Source organism: Schistosoma mansoni (genome assembly GCF_000237925.1).
Source record: "Schistosoma mansoni, WGS project CABG00000000 data, supercontig 0154, strain Puerto Rico, whole genome shotgun sequence".
Classification (NCBI taxonomy): domain Eukaryota; kingdom Metazoa; phylum Platyhelminthes; class Trematoda; order Strigeidida; family Schistosomatidae; genus Schistosoma; species Schistosoma mansoni.
This window is the reverse complement of record NW_017386049.1, coordinates 380,848-404,688: the sequence shown is the minus strand read 5'-3', so window position 1 is coordinate 404,688 and position 23,841 is coordinate 380,848. Positions and strand designations below refer to the sequence as shown.

At 36.5% G+C, this 23,841-nt stretch overlaps 1 protein-coding gene across 2 annotated transcripts in view; it reads left to right on the top strand.

The window, feature by feature from the left end:
* Smp_062070.1 (sulfide quinone reductase, putative) overlaps window positions 1–23,841 on the top strand; it is a gene marked incomplete at its 3' end in the record, with an annotated part of 34,476 nt that overhangs the window by 5,962 nt on the left and 4,673 nt on the right. For both annotated transcript variants that reach the window (XM_018798376.1, XM_018798364.1), the window contains 7 exons: window positions 1,515–1,568; window positions 3,647–3,844; window positions 5,251–5,391; window positions 10,583–10,648; window positions 13,469–13,661; window positions 19,795–19,865; window positions 22,253–22,431. In XM_018798376.1, the coding sequence (XP_018646705.1) occupies window positions 1,515–1,568; window positions 3,647–3,844; window positions 5,251–5,391; window positions 10,583–10,648; window positions 13,469–13,661; window positions 19,795–19,865; window positions 22,253–22,431 (902 nt within the window). The remainder of the gene's footprint in view (window positions 1–1,514; window positions 1,569–3,646; window positions 3,845–5,250; window positions 5,392–10,582; window positions 10,649–13,468; window positions 13,662–19,794; window positions 19,866–22,252; window positions 22,432–23,841) is intronic.

Sequence of the window (23,841 nt, the reverse complement as noted above, 5' to 3'; positions counted from 1 at the left end):
ATATGGCTCAGTCCACTTGTCATTGACTTCATGGATTTGTGCCACGTTCTGGTCTGGCCGCCTTTAGCTTTCTTCTAACCTACTCCTACACCATAAAACATTGCACGTTGAGGTAGTCGGTGGTTGAGCGTACGTAACATGTGTCCCAGCCATCTCAACTGATGAAGTTTCACTACTTCATCAATCGATTTGCCATCTTTACCTAGTACCCGTTTCCTAACAACTACATTACTTACCCGGTGGTCCTAGGATATACGAGCAATGCTTCGAAGACACTTATGATCGAATACTAGTAGCCTACGAATATCCTCCACTCTTACCGGCCATGTTATTCCAAGTCGGTTAACATGAAATTTGAAATGGATTTTTACCGGGCATACATATCTTTCAACACTATTCCAGGAGTTTGTCTCTCATCATCTATTTTCTAAATAATTTAATCTTTTTCTACTATATTCTTTCAAATTATATCAGCATCATGATATTCTGGGTTGTACAACATACTACTTTATTCTTATTCAATTTGTTAATAGTTATCAAAAGACAGAAATGTACCTATATATGGGGTCATAAAAGGTTTTTTTAAAACATGACAGTCAGTCAGCTACAACATAGGACCAGGCACATATATGCATCGGTCCAAGTTGCCATACCTCGTTAGCACAACAAGATGAACACGGGATTCATAGAAGTAGCTAATTTAGTGGTGTTAATATATAAAAGAAAGGTTGTATATAAGGATATAGTACAGGAAGAAAGAAAGATATGAAGCAATTTTAATCTCAAGGTTTAAGGCAAGATAAAGAGTGTATACACCTACGTCATTGTGATCGATTCTGAATCATGTCACTCAGATTCTCCAACCATTGGTTACGATAGTCACGCAGACCCAAACAAAGTAGTCTGGATCTGCCAACATGGCTCAGACTAGAAGTTAGTGGCTTCAACGACTGATGCCACGTTTTGGTTTGGCCACCCCTAACTCTCTTACAACCATCGCCAATACCAGTCAGCAATGCGCATCGTGGTAATCGGTGTTCAGGCATACGTAACACGTGATACAACCATCTCAGTCGATGAAGATTCATGACCTCATCAACTGATTTACCATCATTCCCTAATACCCTGTGTCTTATCTCACAATTACTTACCCGGCGAGCAATATATCTAAGGCATCTGTGGTCAAATACTAGTAACTTACGAGTATCTTCTACTCTTAATGGCCATGTTTCACAGCCGTAAAGTAGAACATAGCGAACTGCTGTGCAGTACACTCGTCCCTTAATTGATAGACGGATATCTCATCTTCGCCATAGGTGACGTAGGTTAGCAAAGGCCCAACGAGCTTTTTGAATCGGTGCTGAGATTTCGTCAGATACCATCCCATTAGGGCTGATCAGACTTCGAAGATAAGTTTAAAACTTGACAATTTGTTTTTAAAGAAAGATGCTTTATATTTATGGAATAAAACAATAATCTTCATAAATCTCATTTCTTATGTTATTTCCTATTAGATATCATATGAATATTTAATCTTGGCCCTTGGTATAACTTTACGTTATGATAAGGTAAATATTTGTAACGTAATTGTTCAGTTTTCATTGTTTCTACACATAACTGTGACTTTGATGTAGTAGAATCGCTGAACTTGTTCATTGATCTTTAAAATCAGCATAAATTGTGACAATCTGGTTTCCGGCATTACCTAAGAGCATTGTGTTAGCTTGTGGTCGACCGATGTTTCAGTTGCAACGTAGAATTCGGTTCGTATGTATGTAATAACTATAACTGGGTGGCAGTATTTTATATAACAAATCCAAATGTTTATCCCTATGTGAGGTTGAGAATAGAATGTCAGGCATTAAACACCACAAAAAGAAGTATGAACACTCACTTTAGAAACATTTCCTTGACCACCTTTGATAACATCACAGAGATTCTTTTCTAATGTTGCCGCTTGACTAGCTTTTCTTATTTTATTTAAACAAATAAATATTGGTACAAGGAGCTACCAGATATATATGCGCCACACAAATCTCATTTCATTTATGCGACGGCTGTGATACTGTCCAGGTGCCCAAACTGAAGCAGGTGGTTTTCTTAGGAGGCCACACCCGGAGCCTTCGACCTAAAAGTCTGATCCACAAAGCAGTGGAGCATCGTGAGGGGATTCACTCCGATGGTGGCCAGTGACCAACGATTGATTCATACGCCATTTGTTCTCTCAGGATACTGGAGCCCATGTGCACCACTGGTTTGGAATGAGGGTTTTCCAACTCCCCTAGGTGGACCTTCCGTGTTCACCAACCCGGTTAAGGCGCCGGACATTTGCTTTCCGTCCTCTGAATTTCGTAAACAACAGTAATGCCACTGTGAGAAGGCAGTGAGTAGGACTTGTGTGGCAGAGGCTATATGCGCGTGGCCATGTGAGAGCATTTGGAGAGGGAGAGCGGACTCTCCCTACTCTCGGCCGTACCAGAGCATTTGGGGGCGCTTGACTAGCTGCAAATAATAAATCACAAAAGAATGAATTTACTCAATTTATATGTAATGTATGACGGGAAATCTATAATTTCTATGATAACAGTTCTCCTTCAATAGGGTAGAACTGATTGAAAACCAAATCGAATATGACATTAGTGTACAAAATTGTCTGAGGTTAGACTGTCATCATGTTTTACATTAATTGCTCAGCAAAATTCATACACATATATATGAATAAAGGGTATTCGTATTTGAAAAAAGTTGTCTTCAACACAATCATTCGGTAGGAACGTTGAACGTGGTACGTATGTACATCAAGTTGTCATACGCCATTCTCTCAGAGAGATGGAAATATTAGGGCGAATTGTACAGTAGTATAAGCAGTAATAATATCAGTGAAAATAGAAAAGATTTAGTATCGAAGATACGATTAAGGAAAATACAAATTTGTGACATCAAAAGAATTATGAGGAATTGAGAAGTTCAGAATTAGGAAGGAGACAAAAGGTGGATGCAAATGCGCCATTCCAAACAATTTTGAGCTATGTTATTTACAGTCTCTAATCATTGATTACGATAATCATGCGAATGCCTGATCTGATAGTTTACGTCTATTAACATGGACACGTTTCGTTTGACCGTCCATAAATTTCTTTTAGCCTGGTCCTATACCAGATGACATAATAGGTTGGTGTAGGTGATAGTTGGGGATACGTAACACATATCACAGCTACCTCAGTTGAGAAACGTTCAATACTTCATTAATTAATTCGCTATCTTACCTAATATCTATGTATAACCTCAACACGGATCATCAGGGCAGTCCCAAAAACATCAGTAATGCTTCGAAAATACTTACGATCGACTGCTAGCAGCCTACGAATGTCAATTATTCGTAATAGCTGTTTCACTAATGCTGCTGCTTTCGGTACTACTCGAGGACTTTACTCAACAGTGAATCAATAGAAAAGTTTTTCAGGTTGTACGTTGCGCATGACTGACTGCGTGTTGTGTTTAACGGAACTTACAGCCAATAGATTTAGCAGTATAGATAGAATGGCTTCAACAATCATCAAACAATCAACTCATTAATTTGCCTCTAATCTTCCTGTCTATATGTATATATAACCTTAATTGTTTTTTTCCCATTTTCTTCTGTAAGGTTATTGGAGCTGAAGAAGCATTGAAAAATGATCCACGTGTTTGTTCAAATTATTCTACAGATTATGTAGAAAAAACTTATAAAGCTTATCAAAATTTCAATGGGGGAAATGCTGTGTTCACATTACCAGCTGGACCAATTAAATGCGCTGGTGCACCACAAAAAGTTATGTACCTATTTGAAGATTACATGAAAAGGGTAAGAGAATATTCATGTTTTCATTAAATTGCTATTGTTGCTATCATAATTAACCTTTGTCAGTTGTGTATGGAACCATTAAAACTATCAGGCAATTTATATCAAATATTTCATCGTAGTTTTCAAATTCTTTGGATAATGGACAGAGTTCTTTGAGGAATAGATCAGTTTCTATACTGCCTCAGCAACATCTATCAGACTTCTCTGTTCTGCATGGCTGGTAACGACTGATCCACCTAACGAGGTGAAATTCCGGAAGGAACCCTAATATTGAAACCTAAATGAGTTACTGGGCCTCGACGACTTACATCCAGTCCTTTTTAATGATGGTGATGGATTTCTAGTCAGGGAATTGTTTGACTTGTTTGTACAAGTTTTTAAATGAGAGTGTCCTAACGTCCTGAAATGAGGTGATAGTTGTTTTTATCTTGGAAAAGGCTTTGCGTCATCCATTTAGCTACTTTCAAAGGATAAGCCTAATTTCTCACCTTATTTCCTTCGTTCGTCTATCTTCCTTCACAATCATCAGTGTGGTGACAAGGTTACACTACTAAGGAGTCCCTTATTAAATCAGAATATTTGTCCCAGAGTAATTTTTCGCTCTCAATAATTTGTAAACTAAAAATAATTATCATTGTATGCAGATATGGATGATGATTAGCAGTGAAATCCTGGGCGCGCATTTCGTCCCATTTAGTACTTGTCAGGTGGATGTACCTGTAACCTAGAGTTTATGTTCACTCCGGGATTCGAACCCAGAACGTTTGGTCTCGCATTCGTGTGTGAGACCACTGATACACTGTTAACCATCATTCATTTCTGCTTATAATTCTTGCGAGTTAAGGTGACATTGAGGCGCAGGATGCACATGTATCATTATGAAACTGATCAGTCGCAGTCCTAAACATCAATGTGAAGATCCAAACAACCAATATAAAATTTAGTTACAACGTAACATAGAATAACCATACTCTGATAATTCATCTGCAAAATGTTGATCAATTGTTTTAAACTTCATTGTTCCTGAACTTTCAATCTTCTGCTGCCATATATAGTCTATTCCTGTCTCATGATATTTACTACTTATGTCGATATAAGTAGCCCACATCACAATACCAGTTAAAACAGTGAGAAATTATCATCAATTAGTAACCTAGTGAAAAATGTTTCACTGTTTGAAGACGTTGTATAGTTGAGTTGCAGTTTAATGGTGAATGTCAACATTGTAAAGTAGATAGATCTCATTGACGAGTTGTCTTATATTCAGTCACATCTTGGTTGAAACATCTACTGAATCATTCGAAGTTTTCAATGGTTGTTTTCTTTTTAACTGATATCCAGTATTTTCCCCATTATATATATCCAGGTCGGTAATCTCAATTCCTTATTTTTTTTGTCATTGATAGTCTGGTAAAAAGATTTTGGCAAATATTCATTATTTTACTGCTACTAACAAATTGTTCTCAGTGGATAAATATTCAGAAAATTTAACTGAAATTTGTAAAAAACGAAATATCAATTGTAATTTATCATACAATTTAGTTGAAGTAAGTCATTTACTACTATTTTTAGTAATTATATATCATTTATATGTATGGTTGAAGTTATATATACATAGATAGTTGAAATCATGAGTCCATTGAAGCTAGACCATCATGGAAAATCTGGAAGCACTGGACGGCTGTTTTGACGTATTGTGGAACTCCTCAGTGGCAGTGCGCATCCACGATCTCGCCTCGTGAGATTCGAACACAGGACCTACCAGTCTTTTTGTTTATGGATAGTTTGTCGCTGACTTAACTGTGTTTACTATTTCTTACCCGTATGCGTTCCAAAAAGATACTTTATCGTCGGCTATCTATTGATTTTAAATAATGCTTTCTTTCTCAGTGTTCACTTTTCAAAGATTTAATCTCTTATTTTGAGACGTATTAGTTGATTAGGTGTAACAATAGATAACATACTTTTGTTCGATAAAGACAGATGAAAGAATTCATAATGATCAGAATGCCATGAATAATGACGCAAGTAAGGTTGGAATGCATTTCTCTTTATCAATAGACGTCAACGGTTGGTTCTAGGACTGGTCCTTGCCAACCTTATCTACTTCATTCGGATTGTGGTACTGGGTAGTGTCTACCACTTCATTTATCTTCGATTTTTTCATAAATCCTGATAGACAAGTGAATCACGAGATTTCAGCAAGAATAGAAAACCTTTGCCTGGATCTACCTGTAGGTTGGATGAGTGCAAGTATACTGAGGAGCAGTTCTCACTATCTTACCTGAATACGTTTTATATGGCTTATAAAAGTGTGAAACATAAATAAACTATGATTATTTTATTAAATATGTGCTCGATACATTGTTCATTCATAATGGAACTACCAGTGTAGTGAACAAAACAACGGTTGGGGACAATCGAATGTATTTAAGCAAACATTACAGACTATCTCAGTAAATTCTGATAACCAAACAATGAACAGTCAATTTGCAAATTAACAACCAATTGTTTCAATCTTCTCTGTTTCTTCTCTAATTTCATTGCTCATGCATTTTCCAAACGATTGCGCTTCATTTCAGTTCTTTGCACATCGGTCTTCTGGCAAAATACATTCTATGTCTGACCAACACCATATACTACTTATATGGATATAAGTAGACCACACCACACTCGTCCCCCCTTTAAGGCATTCGACCATGCGGTGGTTCTGCTCGCCACGCCACTATCTTCTTTCACTGCAGTCTGTGCCAAACTCTCCGTCAGAATGTCGAGTCTGCGGCGCGCTGACCTCCGTAGCTCCGTCGACCTGCCGGGGCACCAACATCCGCATCCACCCGGCACCTGGGACGTTCAACACCCGTACTCCACCGGCCTGCTGAGCCATCTACATCCGATGTCCGCCCAGCAGCTGCACGTCCCACTGCTCCTCTCCGTCGACAGCACCCGCTACAGCCAACGCCGCCCCGCCAGAACACTCCACTCGACGCCACCTCTCCTCACCAGACTGCCCCAACTAGCACCTCCACTCCAGACCCGCAGCGGCGTCCGCAGAACAGCACCCTTCCTCCTTCTGGTTGGCAGCGACACCAAATGTAGTGAACAAAACAACGGTTGGGGACAATCGAATGTATTTAAGCAAACATTACAGACTATCTCAGTAAATTCTGATAACCAAACAATGAACAGTCAATTTGCAAATTAACAACCAATTGTTTCAATCTTCACTGTTTCTTCTCTAATTTCATTGCTCATGCATTTTCCAAACGATTGCGCTTCATTTCAGTTCTTTGCACATCGGTCTTCTGGCAAAATACATTCTATGTCTGACCAACACCATATACTACTTATGTTGATATCAGTAGCTCACACCACACCAGGTTGGTAATGTGGATGTTAGACATTGACCTCTAGATAAAAGGAGCAAGTCGATTGATCAGTGAATTTGTATAACTGAAACCGGTCACCTTAAGGTGTTCAAACATTAATTACTATTATCATGCAGTTGTTATCCGAGAATTATGTACTTTTTCGAGCTGCTCAAGTCAGTGGTCAGTATTTTGATAGACTGATATCGTCTTAGATTTCGTTCATGTTGAGCCTTCCCCCAAATATTTTATCTCAAACTGTCCAGTGACTATGTACGCCTAATACATTTGTCCTTTAAATTCCTCATTCTATCCAAATTCACAACATTACCAATCCCCTTTTATCGATTCTATTATACTTGGCTTCAGCATCAATTACTCAATGATGTTTATATAATTTATGAACGATTGATTTATTGGATTGTGTAGAATGGTTGGTAAATTTCATTGAAATATAAGTTGAAAACTTGACCATTGTTTTGCGTAGTTGAACAATTTGACTGGTAATCATCCAGATGTACAATTATACAGTATTTTAATTAATCCACTTTGGACAGCTAATGATTATCGCGTTAATCGTTACACTTGATTTGTTCGACTAAGTATCAAGTACACAAAAATTGTGTATTTGGTTACTGAGTTGATGAAAATCATATTTGTGATTTTTGATGTCGGTGTACCAAGTTAAGGGTGGCCAAACCAAAGCGTGGCATCAGTCGTTGAAGTCACTAAATTCTGGTCTGAGCCATGTTGTTAGATGTAGACTACTTGTTTAGAGTCCCCGCGACTACCGTAACCAATGGTTGGCAACTGTGGATGACATGTCCCATAATCGATCACTATGGTGTAGGTGTATACAGTCTCTGTCTTCCTTTAAACCGTGGGATTAAAATTGCTTTATATGTTTTATTCTACGAACTAATTTTTTCTTTCTGTATTATATCCTAATACACAAACTTTCTTTTGAATATTACTACCATTGAATTAACTAGTTCTATGAATTTAGTGTTCATCTTGTTGTCACGTAACCATTGGTTACGTGACTATCGTAACCAATGGTTGGATACTCTAGGTGACATGGCTCAGAATCGATCACAATGGCGTAGGTGTATACACTCTTTATCTTCCCTTAAACCTTGAGATTAAAATTGCTTCATATCTCTCTTCCTTCCTATACTATATCCTTATATACAACCTATAATTTATATACTACCACCAACACTAAATTAACTACTATGAATCCGGTGTTCATCTTGTTGTGCTAACGAGGTATGGCAACTTGGACCGATGCATATATGTGCCTGGTCCTACGTTGTAGCTGACTGACTCATCTTGTTGTGCTATTGAGTTATGACAACTTGGACCGATGCATATATGTGCCCGGTCCTGAGTTGTAGGCGACTGACTGAAGTTGATTATTTTAAATGTACTCTCAGCTGTCATTTCCAATAATGGTGTGTGATATTAGTTTTAAATGAATTATTTCCATATGGTCTGATCAATTCCATAGATTCATGTACTCTTCCCTAATTTTATTATCTATGTCTAATCTGATCTTCCATCTAATACTGTTAATACGCCGGGATTTGTCTGAATCATTTCTCCAGGCTTTGGTGATATGGTGTTGTAGTACGTCGAACTGACGCACATATGTTCAAGATTCTACGTTGTTTATAACTGACTTGCTAGTTTGTTTCATCATTATTACTACTGATAAAAGGATAGATAAACTAATATCAATTATTACCAGTGTTTCTGCTCTCATATTGATGAATACATTCTAGATAATGAGAGCGAGAAGGTTCATTGGATATTGTCAGTGATAAGAACATCGCCAAAAATCTTTTGAATTTGCTTGATGACTCATATAAAAGAGATACATATGAAAGCTTTTTACTACATTGAAAGTCATATATGAACAATTTAGCCTTATTGTAATATATGGACTATCGGGCAACTTTAAACAGGCTAACAAACAGATCGCTATCCCATATTGTGTCACTGAACTTAAGATGCTTCTATGCATTTTGTGAACGGTAGACTTTAATTGGTCACTGCTTACTTCGCCATTCAAAGCCTTTCTTTCAGAAGATGATTGATTTCTTTAATAAAACCTTGAAATTAGTCTATCTTATATCATTTGTCGCAATTTGAGATATACTTCAATGATATTTATAGATGAGAAAGTGGGTAACCTTCTGCCTACTTTCTTCAATTTATCGTATTGCAGTGAACACATATGCCAGTTGGAATAATCGAATATATTTCAACACAAAATTACAGAATATCCTAGTAAAATCTGAGAATCAAAGAGTATATACTTAATTTGCAAAGTGTCAATCAAACTTGACTGTTCTTTTGCAAATATCAATTATTCGTCTCAGACTTCACTGTTCCTTCATCTCTATACCAATTTTCTTCTGTTTCTATTCTTCCCTTCTGGATCTTCTTTTGCCAGATATTTTACTCCTCACTCACGCTATATACTACTTATGTCGATATAAGTAGGACACACTACAGTATGAGTAAAACTAACATATTTGAGTTGTTGAGCAAAAAAATTATTATATAATACTATTTGATTATAAACAATACTTATCGTTTAGGTTGGAGCAACACTATTAATTTGCTGCAGTATTTTAAGAGTACCTGTTACGTCTGGTCGATTGTGAACGCTATATTCGCTTCCCTAAGCTAGTTCCGCACCCCCGAGCTAGAACTATACACCGACTTGAAGACCAGAGATAAGGCACAAAGTGTGAGGGAAGCACTTTACTACAGGGTTCGTTTATGTACAGAAAATATAGGGATTTTATAGTAATTTAAGAGTCCTTGAGTTTTTACTGAAAGTTCTAGAATGCTGCTAAACATAGTAGCAGTATATTAATCAGCCAATCAGGATCTCCACATGTGACTTTTCCATTTTCATTATTTTAGTAACATAACTTCCAATTAATCGCTGATTGGTTGATGACTCTCGAGCTTGTCATGTCGCTTGCATGAAAATTACAGGGTCATCCCAACAGTACCATTACTTCACCTTATCACAGTTACCTTAGCAATACTCTCATATTTATATATACATTCGAGTTAAGTATAAAACAGTAAATTTCTGTATCAACTATGTCTATACGAAATTTACTTAGTATTGTTTGTTTGGATCTTCCCATTGAGTGAATAACGCGATGGCGTTTGAAGCGAAAGGTACTGGGTTCGAGTCCCAGAGTGAACTTCAACTCTGAGATGCACGTACATCCAGCTGACGAGTCCCAAATAGGACGAAACACGCGTCTTGGATTCCACTGCTAGTCACTATCCATCTTTGCTTACTATGTCTATATGAGTTTTTACTTATCTGTTCTTTTTTCAGGTAGATTCACAAGCTAGTGAAGCAGTATTTCAACACATGGAAACTAAAGAACTTAAACGAATTAAAGTATGTTGTTAAGTAGAGTTTGAGTGTATGTTTGTGTGTGTTACATTTGTTTTTCAACTATATGATTCACGATCTCGAACATTCAATAATATGTTGACCAGTTATAATCTTTATACTAAGTATAAACGATGATGCATAAGCAATGAGTAACTAAGTGTTCGTGCAGCAGTTGACTTCCCGGTTAGTTAAAGGTTTAAATTTCAGTTTAGTCACTACCTTACACATAAAATATGTGCCTTACAACCAAGTTAATAAACCTGTACTTGATAATCAATCTGCAATATGAAGAGGAGAAAAGTGACAATGATTAGAATAATAATGAACGAGTGCTTTAACTCCACTCTAACTCACTGAGACTATGTGATAAGCTGTTTATATTCTGATTTCTACTGCCTAGTAAAAGTTGTCGTAGTGAAAACGTTAATGGATATGTAAAATTTACTTTAAAAAAAATATTCTACCATCTTCTCATTATCTGTCTTCTAGCGCTGATTTATTGAGAAATGTAGATCAATCAGGTTGTTCTTGCGTGTTGCTGTTTCGAATATACATTGTCTAAGGACTTATCATACCAATAGTTTATAAACAGTGACTAAGATCATATCTTGTAGATCTGAAACAGAAAATCTTGATTAACAAATGCATCTCAAACAAAACGTAAATCGACTGAATTGTCATCTGTCATCACTACTTACCTAGTCTTTACGTTAGCAATGATCTGTTGGGAAAAATGATCAAATCTAAGCAATTGACTCATCACTTTAGACCTCTCAAGGCTATATCTGTCGGTGATAAATCCATAGCTATCTTTGATATGATATATTTACACTATGGTTGGCAGATTTCCACTGATTGATTTAGCCAGTTTTGTGGTGTATGCTACTTGTATCGACAGATATAAGTAGTATAGGTAATATCAATGTAAAATAGAATGGCTGGCAGCATAAGGTTGAGATGATCGAATTGAAGAGAACAGGATTGTAGACAAAGAGTGATTGTAATAGTAATAAAGGAACAATGGAGTTTAAGACAATTGATGGAAGGTTTTCAAATAGAAGTATGTATTGTATGGTTTTTCAGATTTTACTAAAGAACTCCATAATTCTGTGTTGATTAATAAACTGATTGTCCCCATATGAGTTCTCGTTTACTACAGTTTAACAGGAAGGAACACATTCAATCAATCTATTACCATCAGTTTCACACTGTTATACACACGTAACTGTTTTAATTATCTGATGTCTGTCTTGGATAAGATACTTTTTTTCAAAACAAAACACCATTGATGACAAAACAATAATAATAATGTTTTTAATTTTCATAGTAAACAACCTTAAACTATACACGTACAACAAAACTAGTACTAAAAATGTAATATTAATAATACTAATACTAATAATAATAATGGTATTATTATTAGTAGTAGTATTAGTATTGATAGAAAAACGATGTGTTTTCTGAACTTTATTTTGAAAGATACTTTGATGATCCTAGGTTCATGGAATTTACGTACTTCTCTGGACACCAACATACCAACTACCTTTTTTGTGATCCGATTACAGCAGCATCTCTTTTGAGTCTAATCTTTTCTCTCGAGCTTGGCTTCAACGGCTATCACTGATTTTGAGCACTGACAAGTTGTACCTCTTCACTCCGTTAGCTATTTGACTGGTCCCCTCAGTTTTCCATATTGTCCAGACATTCAATTTGCCCATATTTATTGTTGCTCTGATTGTTGGAAGGAGCATCGGTGTCTTGACCTTCGAAGGATATCAACTTTCTCCATGTTGCGTCATTATTCTTATTTCAACTCGCAGGACCGAGTCTAAACGGCTGACCACACTCCGAACCCTCCCCTCCTCTTTCCCCCAGGCTTGAAATAAGCAGTCACCGTGAACTATTTACTGTGTATCAATTAAATAGATTACAATTTGTTTATATCAACAAGTGATGTAATTATTGATTCAGTCATTTATGAAGGAAACATGGGACGATTTTTATTTATTCTGTTATTAAGCATTTCATTCAGTCAGTCATATACAACAAAGAACTTGACACTTGTATGTCCGTTCAAGTTGCTTACGTAATATGAAATCGTTAAGGCAAAGTTCAGAATAGTAGATATAGTAACAGTAATAGATAGACTAGATAAATAAAGTATGATTAGAGAAAGAAACATTGATTCGTGAAATTGATAAAACACAACTGTCGTAATTTAGAAACTCAGGATCTAATAGCACTTGAAGAGCGAATATACCTCTGCCATTGCGAACTGTTTTGTACCATGTCACATAACGTTTCTAACCATTGGTTAGAAAGATGGCGCAGAGCCTAATTATGTAGTCTACGTTTACCAGCATTACTCAGTTCAACAGTCTTTGTTTTCATGGACGGCTTCTATGTCAGTATATACAAGTAGGTGGTCCCAAAATACATTAGCGACTCTTCGAAGACATCTTTGATCGAATGCTATTAACTTGCGAATATCCTCTTCGTATGAAGAGCACTTTCCACAGTCGTAAAGTAAAACCGAGATGACTTTCGCTTGCCCAACTATTATTTTGAATCCCGAGTGAATATCTCGCCTACTCCGAAAATAAGGCAATGCGATAAACTGTAACCGTACTTCCGAAATCTGTGTCAACATTTCGTCAGGCACCAACCCCCAACCCCATGGAATTGATGAAGCCCCTGGGGTAAATAAAGCGGTCAACGTACCAACATTCTAGAAGTTCTTTCTGTCGTTGATGTAGCATTCTCATCAAGAAACATACCAATATCACTTCATTTTGTTGTTATTGTGTTTGTTTCTCTTTGCAGTATGACTTTTTACATATCACTCCACCAATGTGTTGTCCAGAAATTTTAACTAAAACACCAAAATTGACTAATCCAAAATCGTGTGACTATGTAGATGTCAATGTGAAAACTTTACGACATAATCATTATGATAATATATTTGCCCTTGGTGATTGTGCTGCATTGCCCACATCGAAAACTGCCGCAGCTGTATGTAAGTTAATAAACATATTGTTAATATTATTGTGTTGAAGGCCGATAACCTAAAGCACATGACAAATCATCTATCAGAATCCCGATTCTAGTTTGGTCTATTTCTCTTCTTCTAATTACTCTATGACTGAATGTTGCTGAATGGACCAATTACACATCCAAACATCACTATTAATTTCGAGTCAACAGCTAAGTTCTTATTGGTCCACCAATCTCCAGCTTTGCTCTCTCTCTCTTTCTGTGACTTGCCTTTAATTTCAGAAATCAGCAACCAGCCTTTGTTATATTTATATTTCAAGCAAACTTAGTTTATATATAAGCAGACTAGACCGCATCACATCGTGATATGAAAAATAACAGTTATATGTGATCAAGCCAAAAAGTGTTTCTGACTTATTTACGTTTGTTACCCCTCGTGGAAAAGCATAGGCCGCTCAAATCAACATATTATTGCTTCATTATTAGTTATGAATTATTAGATAGATATAAAATTCTATTTCTATTTATTTATCTAAATACATAAATATTGGTACAAGGGGCACCAGATGCATATGCGCCACACAAATCTCATTTGATTTGTGTGAGAGATGTGATACTGCTCAGGTGCCTAAACTGAAGCAGGTGGTTTTCTTAGGAGGCCACACCTGGAGCCTTTGACCTAAAGATCCTATCCACAAGGTAGTGGAGTAACGTCAGAAGATCCAGTCACATGGTAGCCGCTGACCAACAATTGATTCATACGCCATTTGTTCTCTCAGGATACTGGAGTCAGCCCATGTGCACCATTGGTTTGGAATGAGGGTTTTCCAACTCCCCTAGTTGAACTTTCCGTGTCCACCAAACCGGTTAAAGCGCCGGACATTCGCTTTTCGTCCTCTCAATTTCGTAAACAACAGTAATGCCACGAGAAGGCAGTGAATAGGACTTCCCTGTCAGAGGCTATGTACGCGTGGCCATGTGAGATCATTTGGAGAGGGAGAGCGGACTCTCCTCACTCTCGACTGTAACAGGGCATTTGGGGCATATTTATTTAATGTCTTCACATATAGCATATTTAGGTATTTACTTAAACAAATTATTACATGTTGGTTATGTAATAAAGTGTAATTCCTATTAAAAATTTCAATTCAGAGTTTAAGTTTTATTTATATTTGTGTTTTACATCTGATAAATCAGGTTGTAATAATATTGAATATGTTTTTTTGTTTTTTTCTTGACAAATGTTCTTGGATAGTGACTGGCTTCAAGAGATATTTCCTGGAGTTCTAGTGTGAAGCAATGACTATGCTATGCTGACTGGTGTAGGGGGTGGTTGGAAAAAGAGTTAGGGGCGACCAAACCAAAACGTGGCATCAGTGCTTGAAGTCACTAACTTCTAGTCTCAGCCATGTTTGCAGATGCAGACTACTTAGTTGGGGTCCGCGTGACTATCGTAACCAATGGTTGGAGACTCTAGGTGACATGGCTCAGAATCGATCACAATGGCGTAGGTGTATACACTCTTTATCTTCCCTTAAACCTTGATATTAAAATTGCTTCATATATGTCTTTCTTCCTATACTATATCCTTATATACAACCTATCTTTTATATACTACCACCAATAAATTAACTACTTCTATGAATCCGGTGTTCATCTTGTTGTGCTAATGAGTGAGGTATGGCAACTTGGACCGATGCATATATGTGCCTGGTCCTATGTTGTAGCTGACTGACTGACTCTTGGATAACTCTAAGTATTTTGAAGTGAACTGTCTAATCAAAATTACATTCTAGTATACAGAACTTACTAACTAAATGAAGAGAAAAAAATTATTAGATAACCATGTTTAGTGATCCGAATTGGTCAGAACTCCATAGACGTATCCACTGATTTGTTGTTTTTCTCTTTAAATCTTAATCTTGTTTATACCTCTACACACATCTTACCATTTCATCTTCAAGTCATATTCTGAAGGTTTTCCCTTGTCATCGTTTTAATTTGGTCATATTATTACTGTCCCAGGTTGTAAGTTGATTATAATTGACTATTTATTCATTTAGAAATCATCATTATTCATATTATCAGACTAAGGGTTTATGGAGATTGTAATAATTTTAATAGTTGGATTCATGAGTTCATCTAAGCTAGACCACCATTTGAAACCTAGAAGCACTAAACGGCCGTTTCGTCCTAGTCTAGGACGGACTCCTGAGTTCGAGACCCGCTCTTAAAGTCATGAATATACACTGCTGAGCAGTCGCATACTGAGACAAAAGGGCCATTCAATGCTTCCAGCTTTCAACTAATATTCCAGTTTATTCATATTGTCTATTGAATTTTACCATTCAACTATAATCTTTGTTAGCATATTTCACGCTTAACAACAACAACTGATTGTTTGCAATCATTCAATGACCAGTATTAGTAAATCAATGAATGAATTCAGTTTTTTCTTTACTTATAGATAAGTTTGTTTCTTCTTTTCATAAACCTTTTTGTTATTGAAAAATTAAAAAAAAACAGTATCAGATTTATTGATCATAGAACGTGTATAGTCTATGTTACCAATGAAGGTATGTAGTAGATAGATTAGGACATTGATTTTGTAAATGCATAGATATATGTATATAACAAATGTGTAACTTTGCTTCATTTACCAATCATATAGTGCTATTTTGCCCATTTTACCAATAAAGATTTACATGACTGTTAAAAATAGAATCATTTGATGAAACTCTGGCGAAAGTACAATCATTGAAGGTGTAATTTTAGTGAGATTATTATTTTAGTTAGACTATCATCGAAAATCTAAGGGCATTTGGAAGTCGTTTCAAACCGTATGAGACTCAATAGTGCGCGTGCACGGACCCAAAACGTTGATTCGAACTTAAGGCTATCGGTTTCACGCACGACAGTATTGATGGTTAACTTTAATCAATGCACGTTATTAAATGACGATATTTCATCGCTTATGGTGAGTAACTGTCTCACGCAAGAAATCTTTAAACTGTTCTGGTCATGGCTTCTCTCTAAAACTCCAGAAATTTCACCTAGAAGTTAACGAATTGTGAGCTCATGATTATTATCAGTGTAGAGTTTTTATCGGAGATTCCGCTTCAGACAGTGGTCCAGGCGCTAAGTGTTTGCGAGCATGCCAGAAAGTCTTGTGATCGATTCCTGGCTACGTAGCCATCCATATATGTGTTTAAACTTGGTTATCATTCTCTCGATCCCTATCCTCAACGTGAAATAATAGACAACTGTAAGATAATTTGAGCTATTTTATTCGTTCTGGAAAACATCATCAACGCTTAATTCATGTATAATTAAGCTTACTTCTATATTTAAACTATCTAGTTCTGATAGCATGACACTATCAAATTACTCTACAACGTTTTGTCGCATGTCATATGAATCATTCATTCATTCCAAAAAGTAAACAATTGGACATAATTAGATTTATCAACAAATTTTGGTTATCAGAAGGGGGTTTTGTGGAGATTTTAGTAATTTTATATAGTTAAGATCATGAGTCAATTGAAGCTAGACCACCATAGAAAACCTGGAAGCACTGGACAGCCGTTTCATTTTATTGTGGGACTCCACAGCAGTGCGCATCCGCGATCCTGCCTCGCGAAATTCGAACCCTTCTGATAATGATCATATGCTCACTAGTGACTGGCTCCATGAGGTATTTCCTGGAGTTCTAGTGAGAATCAGAGACCAGTGGAGTTCAAAACCACGTCTGTTGTGAGATAGGAACTCACTAAAGACAATTGGTGAAAGGTTGCTCAAACTTCGTGGAGTGGTTGAAGTTAGATGTTAACACCGTTGGATGCCGGCTCAGTGGTCTATCGGTTATGTGCTGTGGCTCGAGACTGGTGGGTCCTGGGTCCGAATTTCGCGAGGCGTGATCGTGGATGCGCACTGCTGGAGAGTCCCACAATAGGATGATCGGCCATCCAGTGCTTCTAGGTTTTCTATAGTGGTCTAACTTCAATTGACTCATGATTTCAAATATACAAAATTGTGGTATCTTTTATTGGGTTTTTTTCTCTTACGTCTATTGCCAACTGTTAATCAATCATATAGCTTAATGATATAATCATATAATTCAGATCAAAGTGAATGTTAGGAGAGAAGATTTAGATCGATAGCTGAAAGGTTTAAGACTCAAATTGTTTCCACAAATAACGTACTTCTTTTCATACATTTGATTTAATACAGTGAGATGCATCTTTGTTCATTGTAAGTGACTAAGTAAACGAAAATTTGTCAATTATCATCTATTATGGATACATTGAGACTCTAAAAGGATAATCTTTGAAACCACTTTTGTGAAATCTTAACCATTTTAGTAACCGACACCAATCGGTTTATTCAATAATCGATATTTCACTTAAAAGGTCTCGTTTTTTTGAGTACATAGTTTGAATGTGTCAAAACCTGTATGTACCGTCTACTATTTTGTTATAATTTCTTCATAGCTTGTATTGATTGATTTATCTTTTTCATATATATATGTGTTATTTTATATTTATATGCGACTTACGACCTAACCCATGCTCATCGATTGAAGTTACCACAGAGAGACAAAATTATCAAAGTGAATTCCAGAGTAGTAGAAGTAGTAACGGTATTAGTAGTAGTAGAAAACATTCGAAACAGATAAAGGAAAGAAGGTAATAAAGAAAATTCGGAACTCAAGATCTTGGGGAAATCAAAGATTGAATGTCTCTGTGTTAGTGTGAACGATTCTGAGCCGTGTCACCTAAAGTTTCTAACCATTGGTCACGATAGTTTCACTTACCGTAATCGGCTTACTACACCTACTTAAATGAGTCGGAATAATAGCTAATGACATTATAGAATAACACCATTGTTTGGCTGCCCGTACAACAAACCACGTTGCGTTATCCGGTAGACAGAGATTGGGAATATGAAACACTTGTTATAACCACCCCTGTTGATAAATTTCTATTGCACAATCCTCCTTGTTGTCTTCACACAGTACTCCAGGCCTTACGTCAGTATAACTCACTTATTGGTGCTGAAATATACGAGCGTTCGTTCAAAGTCTCAGATAGTATCTGGAAGCTGAACATAATCACATCTGACTCGTCTCGATCTTTGACCATCTCAGTTTACATAAAAGAACAAAAATCCTCTTATGATAATCAGAAAGGAATTCCTTCCACTAATATAGTGCCTAAAATATTAGCCTCAATTATATTTTGACGTCTAGTCAGAGTTTATGAAGAGCGAACTACAGAAAACCGAGCTGGTTTTAGACGTGGATGCATAGACCAAATATTCACCCTTCGGTATACCGTGGAACACAGACATACTTTTCAATGTCCGACAATATTTGTATTCCGCGACTTTAAGTTGGAGTTTGACACCTTTGGTCGTGAAGATCTGTGGTAATATCTGTCATCGAAAGGCGTACCAAAAAAGTACATTTGCGTTGTACAGCCTCTATACTCGAACACTTCAGGGCAAGTCACAGCTTATTACGCATTTTCATTGGAATTGATCACTTCTAGTGGTGTTCGTCAAGCTTGTTCAATTCCCAAATTTTTATTTAACTCTGTCATAGATATGCTTTCAAAGATAACACATCGTCTGACTTTCCAGGTTATGATCTTCTACCAAGAGATTCACTTGTAGACGATATAGTTATGTTTGTGTGGACGTAAACAAAATGCATGGTTTTTTGACCACCTTATGCAACAATGAAAGCATGTATAGGATACTATTCTCTCACTTCAAATACAAAATGATGCTTCAGGATTGACCGACGTCAGTGCTTGTGGAACTCGCCTTAATAATTTCCTGTCTCTGGGCGAATGTGTTATGGCGATTTGAATTAATGTACATACGTACCACGTTCAACGTTACTAACGAATGACTGTGTTGAAGACAACTTTGTTCAAATACGAATACCCTTTATTCATATATATGTGTATGAATTTTGTTGCGCAACTAATGTAAAACATGATGACACTCTAATCTCAGACATTGTTGTACACTAACGTTATATTCAATCAACCCTACTGAAGGAGAACTGTTATCATATAAATTATAGATTTCCCGTCATACATTACACATCAATTGAGTAAATTCATTCTTTTGTGATTTATTATTTGTAGCTAGTCAGGCGGCAACATTAGAAAAGAATCTATGCGATGTTATCAAAGGTGGTCAAGGAAATGTTTCTGAAGTAAGTGTTCAGACTTCTTTTTGTGATTTTCAATGCCTGACATTTTATTCTCAACCTCACATAGGGGTATACATTTTGATTTGTTATGTAGAATACTACCTCCTAGTTGTAATGCCTAATTCGGAAAATGCGTATTACCCCTGAAAATGTATTGTTTCACATGTATAGGTTAGTAATCTGTGAACAGTATACTTGTATAGTAGCTGATCAACTACATTTCTTGATGTTACTGTCACAGAATGAAATAATTTTGCTCAAGTTATAATCAGTTTGTTTCGTATGTATGTTCATCTGAATTCGATGAATTAACTCTGTGTAGACTATATATACAATTGATCATATGATAAACGATAACTTTTTGTTCTCATAGTTGAAGTCATGAGTCAATCCAAGCTAGACCACCATGGAAAACCTGGAAGCACTGGACGGCCGTTTCGTTCTATTATGGGACGTCTCAGCAGTGCGCATCCACGATCTCGCTTCGCGAGATTCGAACCCAAGACCTATCGATCCAGAACCGATAAGTGAGAAGTTTCAATTGACTCCTGATCTTACCTATTAGAATATCTATGTGGTTATTGGCCTAAGCGTGCGCATCCACGATCTCGCACTCGCGAGATTCGAACCCAGGACCTACCAGTCTTATTTGTTCTGACTCTAATCAATAGGTGTTAATACATTCATCATGAGATCTTAAGGTGTTTGGCCTAATGTTAAATGCGTATATAGTTATATTTAGGCGCAAATCAAGTATCCATTACTACTGATTCTTGGGTTTTTATTTGTCCTTAGTATATATTCATCAGTAATGAACATCAATACATAGCTCAATCTTTATAAACTCTCTAATGTAGTTAATAAAATAGAAAAATGAACGAATGTTCAAAGTGAAATTTACAGTGATATTTAAATCTTGCGAGGCGAGATCGTGCATGCGCACAGCTGAGGAGTCCTACAATAGGACGAAAGGGTCGTCCATTGCTTCAAGGTTTTCTATGGTGGTCTAGCTTCAATTGACTCATGTTTTCAACTATGAAAATACTGAAATCTCCACAAAAAAACTCCTGATAATAATCAAAGTGATTGAATTATCTTTAAAGTGCACTTGTAAACGTATGTAATTCATAGATATTCATTGTATAATGTCAATTGAATTCAGAGAAGCGCAAACATTTCAACCATTCGAAATGATAAACTGGAAGATTTTCGGAATTGATCTCTGGTTTTATGAAAACAATACAGAATTGTAAATCTTCCAATCTCGTATATGCGATCTACTGAATCCTTATGTAGTGTTGATTATGACTAATAGTTGTGACAGGTAGTGTCCAAAATGTGTTATTGATATTTTGTGTGCTATGTTCTAATCCTCCAACTGACTACTTGAGCGAGAACACATAAGTGACCGAGAAAGTGTATTACATTAGTGAATAAAATCCACAAATACTTATTTATACATATACCACTCTCTTCTTAAGAAATTGACCCCAATAAAATGCACTTGACCTTTGTGACACTTCCAATTGCCATCGATTGACCTTCTCGTTAGGCTACTTCTGATTGGCTCTCCATATCATTCATTCAAACTGACTTATTTCGTGAAAGTTCAATGATTTCTCTTGAGATATCAGCTGAACTCAACTTTTAACTTATTTAATCTCATCTTGCACCATAGTATTTTCTAGAATGCGTAAATACTGACCCATCCTTTTACTCTTTCAGTATACCTGCCTTCGCACATACATATAGTGCTGTTGAATATGGTCTGACATGAGTTATTTAGTGTAGAATCGGCGTATTTTTTTCACTCATAAGTCAGTAAAATTTTGCAAATTATTGTCCATACAAACACAAATCAAGTATTCTGTGTTCATACATCAATAGTATTCACTATATTCGTACTGGTTGCATATGCTTAATCAACGCCTATATCGTTTTGCGATGCATATTGATGTGTTGCTAAGTTTTAAGAAAAGTTGACGAGAATGAAATCAAGACAGAACTTGTTTGTGAAATTATTAATTATCAGACTATTTGCACACTATCTGGCATTAGTGTGCACAATTTATATAATCAACGGTTGAAGAATTTAATCGACATGGTCTTAGAATCAGTCTTCATGGTGTAGATTTATTCTCTGTTAATCTTTATATTCAGCGCGTTCTTTTTTTAAAAATACTGTAGGTTCTTATTGCTTTCTACTACTATCAATACTGTTGCCACTTACACTACTATGATATTTGATGTGATGATTTCTTCTTGTTGTGCTGATATGATGGTGTGTAGCGGGAACTTGAACTGATGCACATATGTACAAGATTCTACATTACGTTCGACTGATTGATTAACGTTCACATTGTTCTCCTTTTATTTCTTCTTCTTATCAGTATGATGGATATACAGCTTGTCCTATAGTTACTGGGTATAATCGTGGTATTATAGCAGAATTTGATTATAGAGCTAAACCATTAGAAACATTACCTATTGATCAAGGAAAAGAACGTTATATATTCTATTTTATGAAAACATACATTCTACCACCACTTTATTGGGATGGACTTTTAAAGTGAGTACATATTGGTATTTATTTAACTTAGTATTATGTAATATACTTATTTATTAATTATTTAAACACATAAATATTGGTACAAGGGGGCACCAGATATATATGTGCCACACAAATCTCATTTGATTTGTGTGAGGGCTGTGATACTACCCAGGTACCCAAACTAAAGCAGGTGGTTTTCTTACGGGGACACACCAGGAGCGTTTGATCTAAAGGTCTGATCAACAAGGCATTGGAGCATCGTGAGGAGATGCAGTCACATGGTAGCCGGTGATCAACGATTGATTCGTACACCATTTGTTCCCTCAGGATACTGGAGTCAGCCCATGTTCACCATTTGTTTGGAATGAAGGTTTTCCAACTCCCCTAGTTGAACTTTCCGTGTCCACCAACCTGGTTAAAGCGCCGGACATTCGCTTTTCGTCCTCTCAATTTCGTTAACAACAGTAATGTCACGAGAAGGTAGTGAGTAGGACTTTCCTGGCAGAGACTATATACGCGTGGTCATGTAAAATCATTTGGAGAGGGAGAGCGTACTCTACCCACTCTCAGCCGTACCAGAGCATTTGGGGGCATCTGTAAATGAAAATGAGAATGAGTGGTATAGTTCCTATCGATTCGACAATATAACCCGCGAATCCGGAGGTAAATGACCTATCATTTTATAAAAAATATTTTACTCTGTGTAATTCGTTAACCTTACTGCTGATAACCGAAATGTTTAAGACGAAGTAAGGTGTGTTATTTCGAAGGATAAACTTTTCTAAACCCAGACATCTTCATTAGAGATGCCTGTTAACTGTAAGAAATATCCTATTGTTATCACACTTCAGTGCATTCAGCCTAACTACTATTTCTAGGAATAAGTGTTACAACTACTGTTACTCAATAAGGTCTTCATGATGTGTGACCCTTACCGTCAAGTTTAGATAGTAACTTATACTCTATCTATACTGATACAGTTTCTAGATCGAATCTGTTAACACATTCAGTTTGATAATATTTTATTACATTTATTTAAAAGGTCTAATCGGGAAATGTATGAGAACAATTTTTTTTCTCCTACTAGATTATAATAGGATGTTTTGTGCTTTTATTATTACTCAAATATCAACACCCATCAATAATCTGATTACACTTATTTGTCGAACTCAATATTAAAGTAAATATTCCCTTGAGATAAAATTGTGGTTGGAGGTGGTCAACAGGAAACCCTGGACCCGGGTTTCGTGCTACTTGGCACTCGTACCTGTAACCTTGAAGGAACTGGTGCTCCCTAACGGACTTGATCCCATGTCACCCAGCCTCCCAGTCAGAGACGTTACCACTGAGCTATTAGGGCCGCGACCGACCTCCTGTTGGACTGAGATGTAATCACAATTGATTGATCACTGGGTGGTGATCAATGTC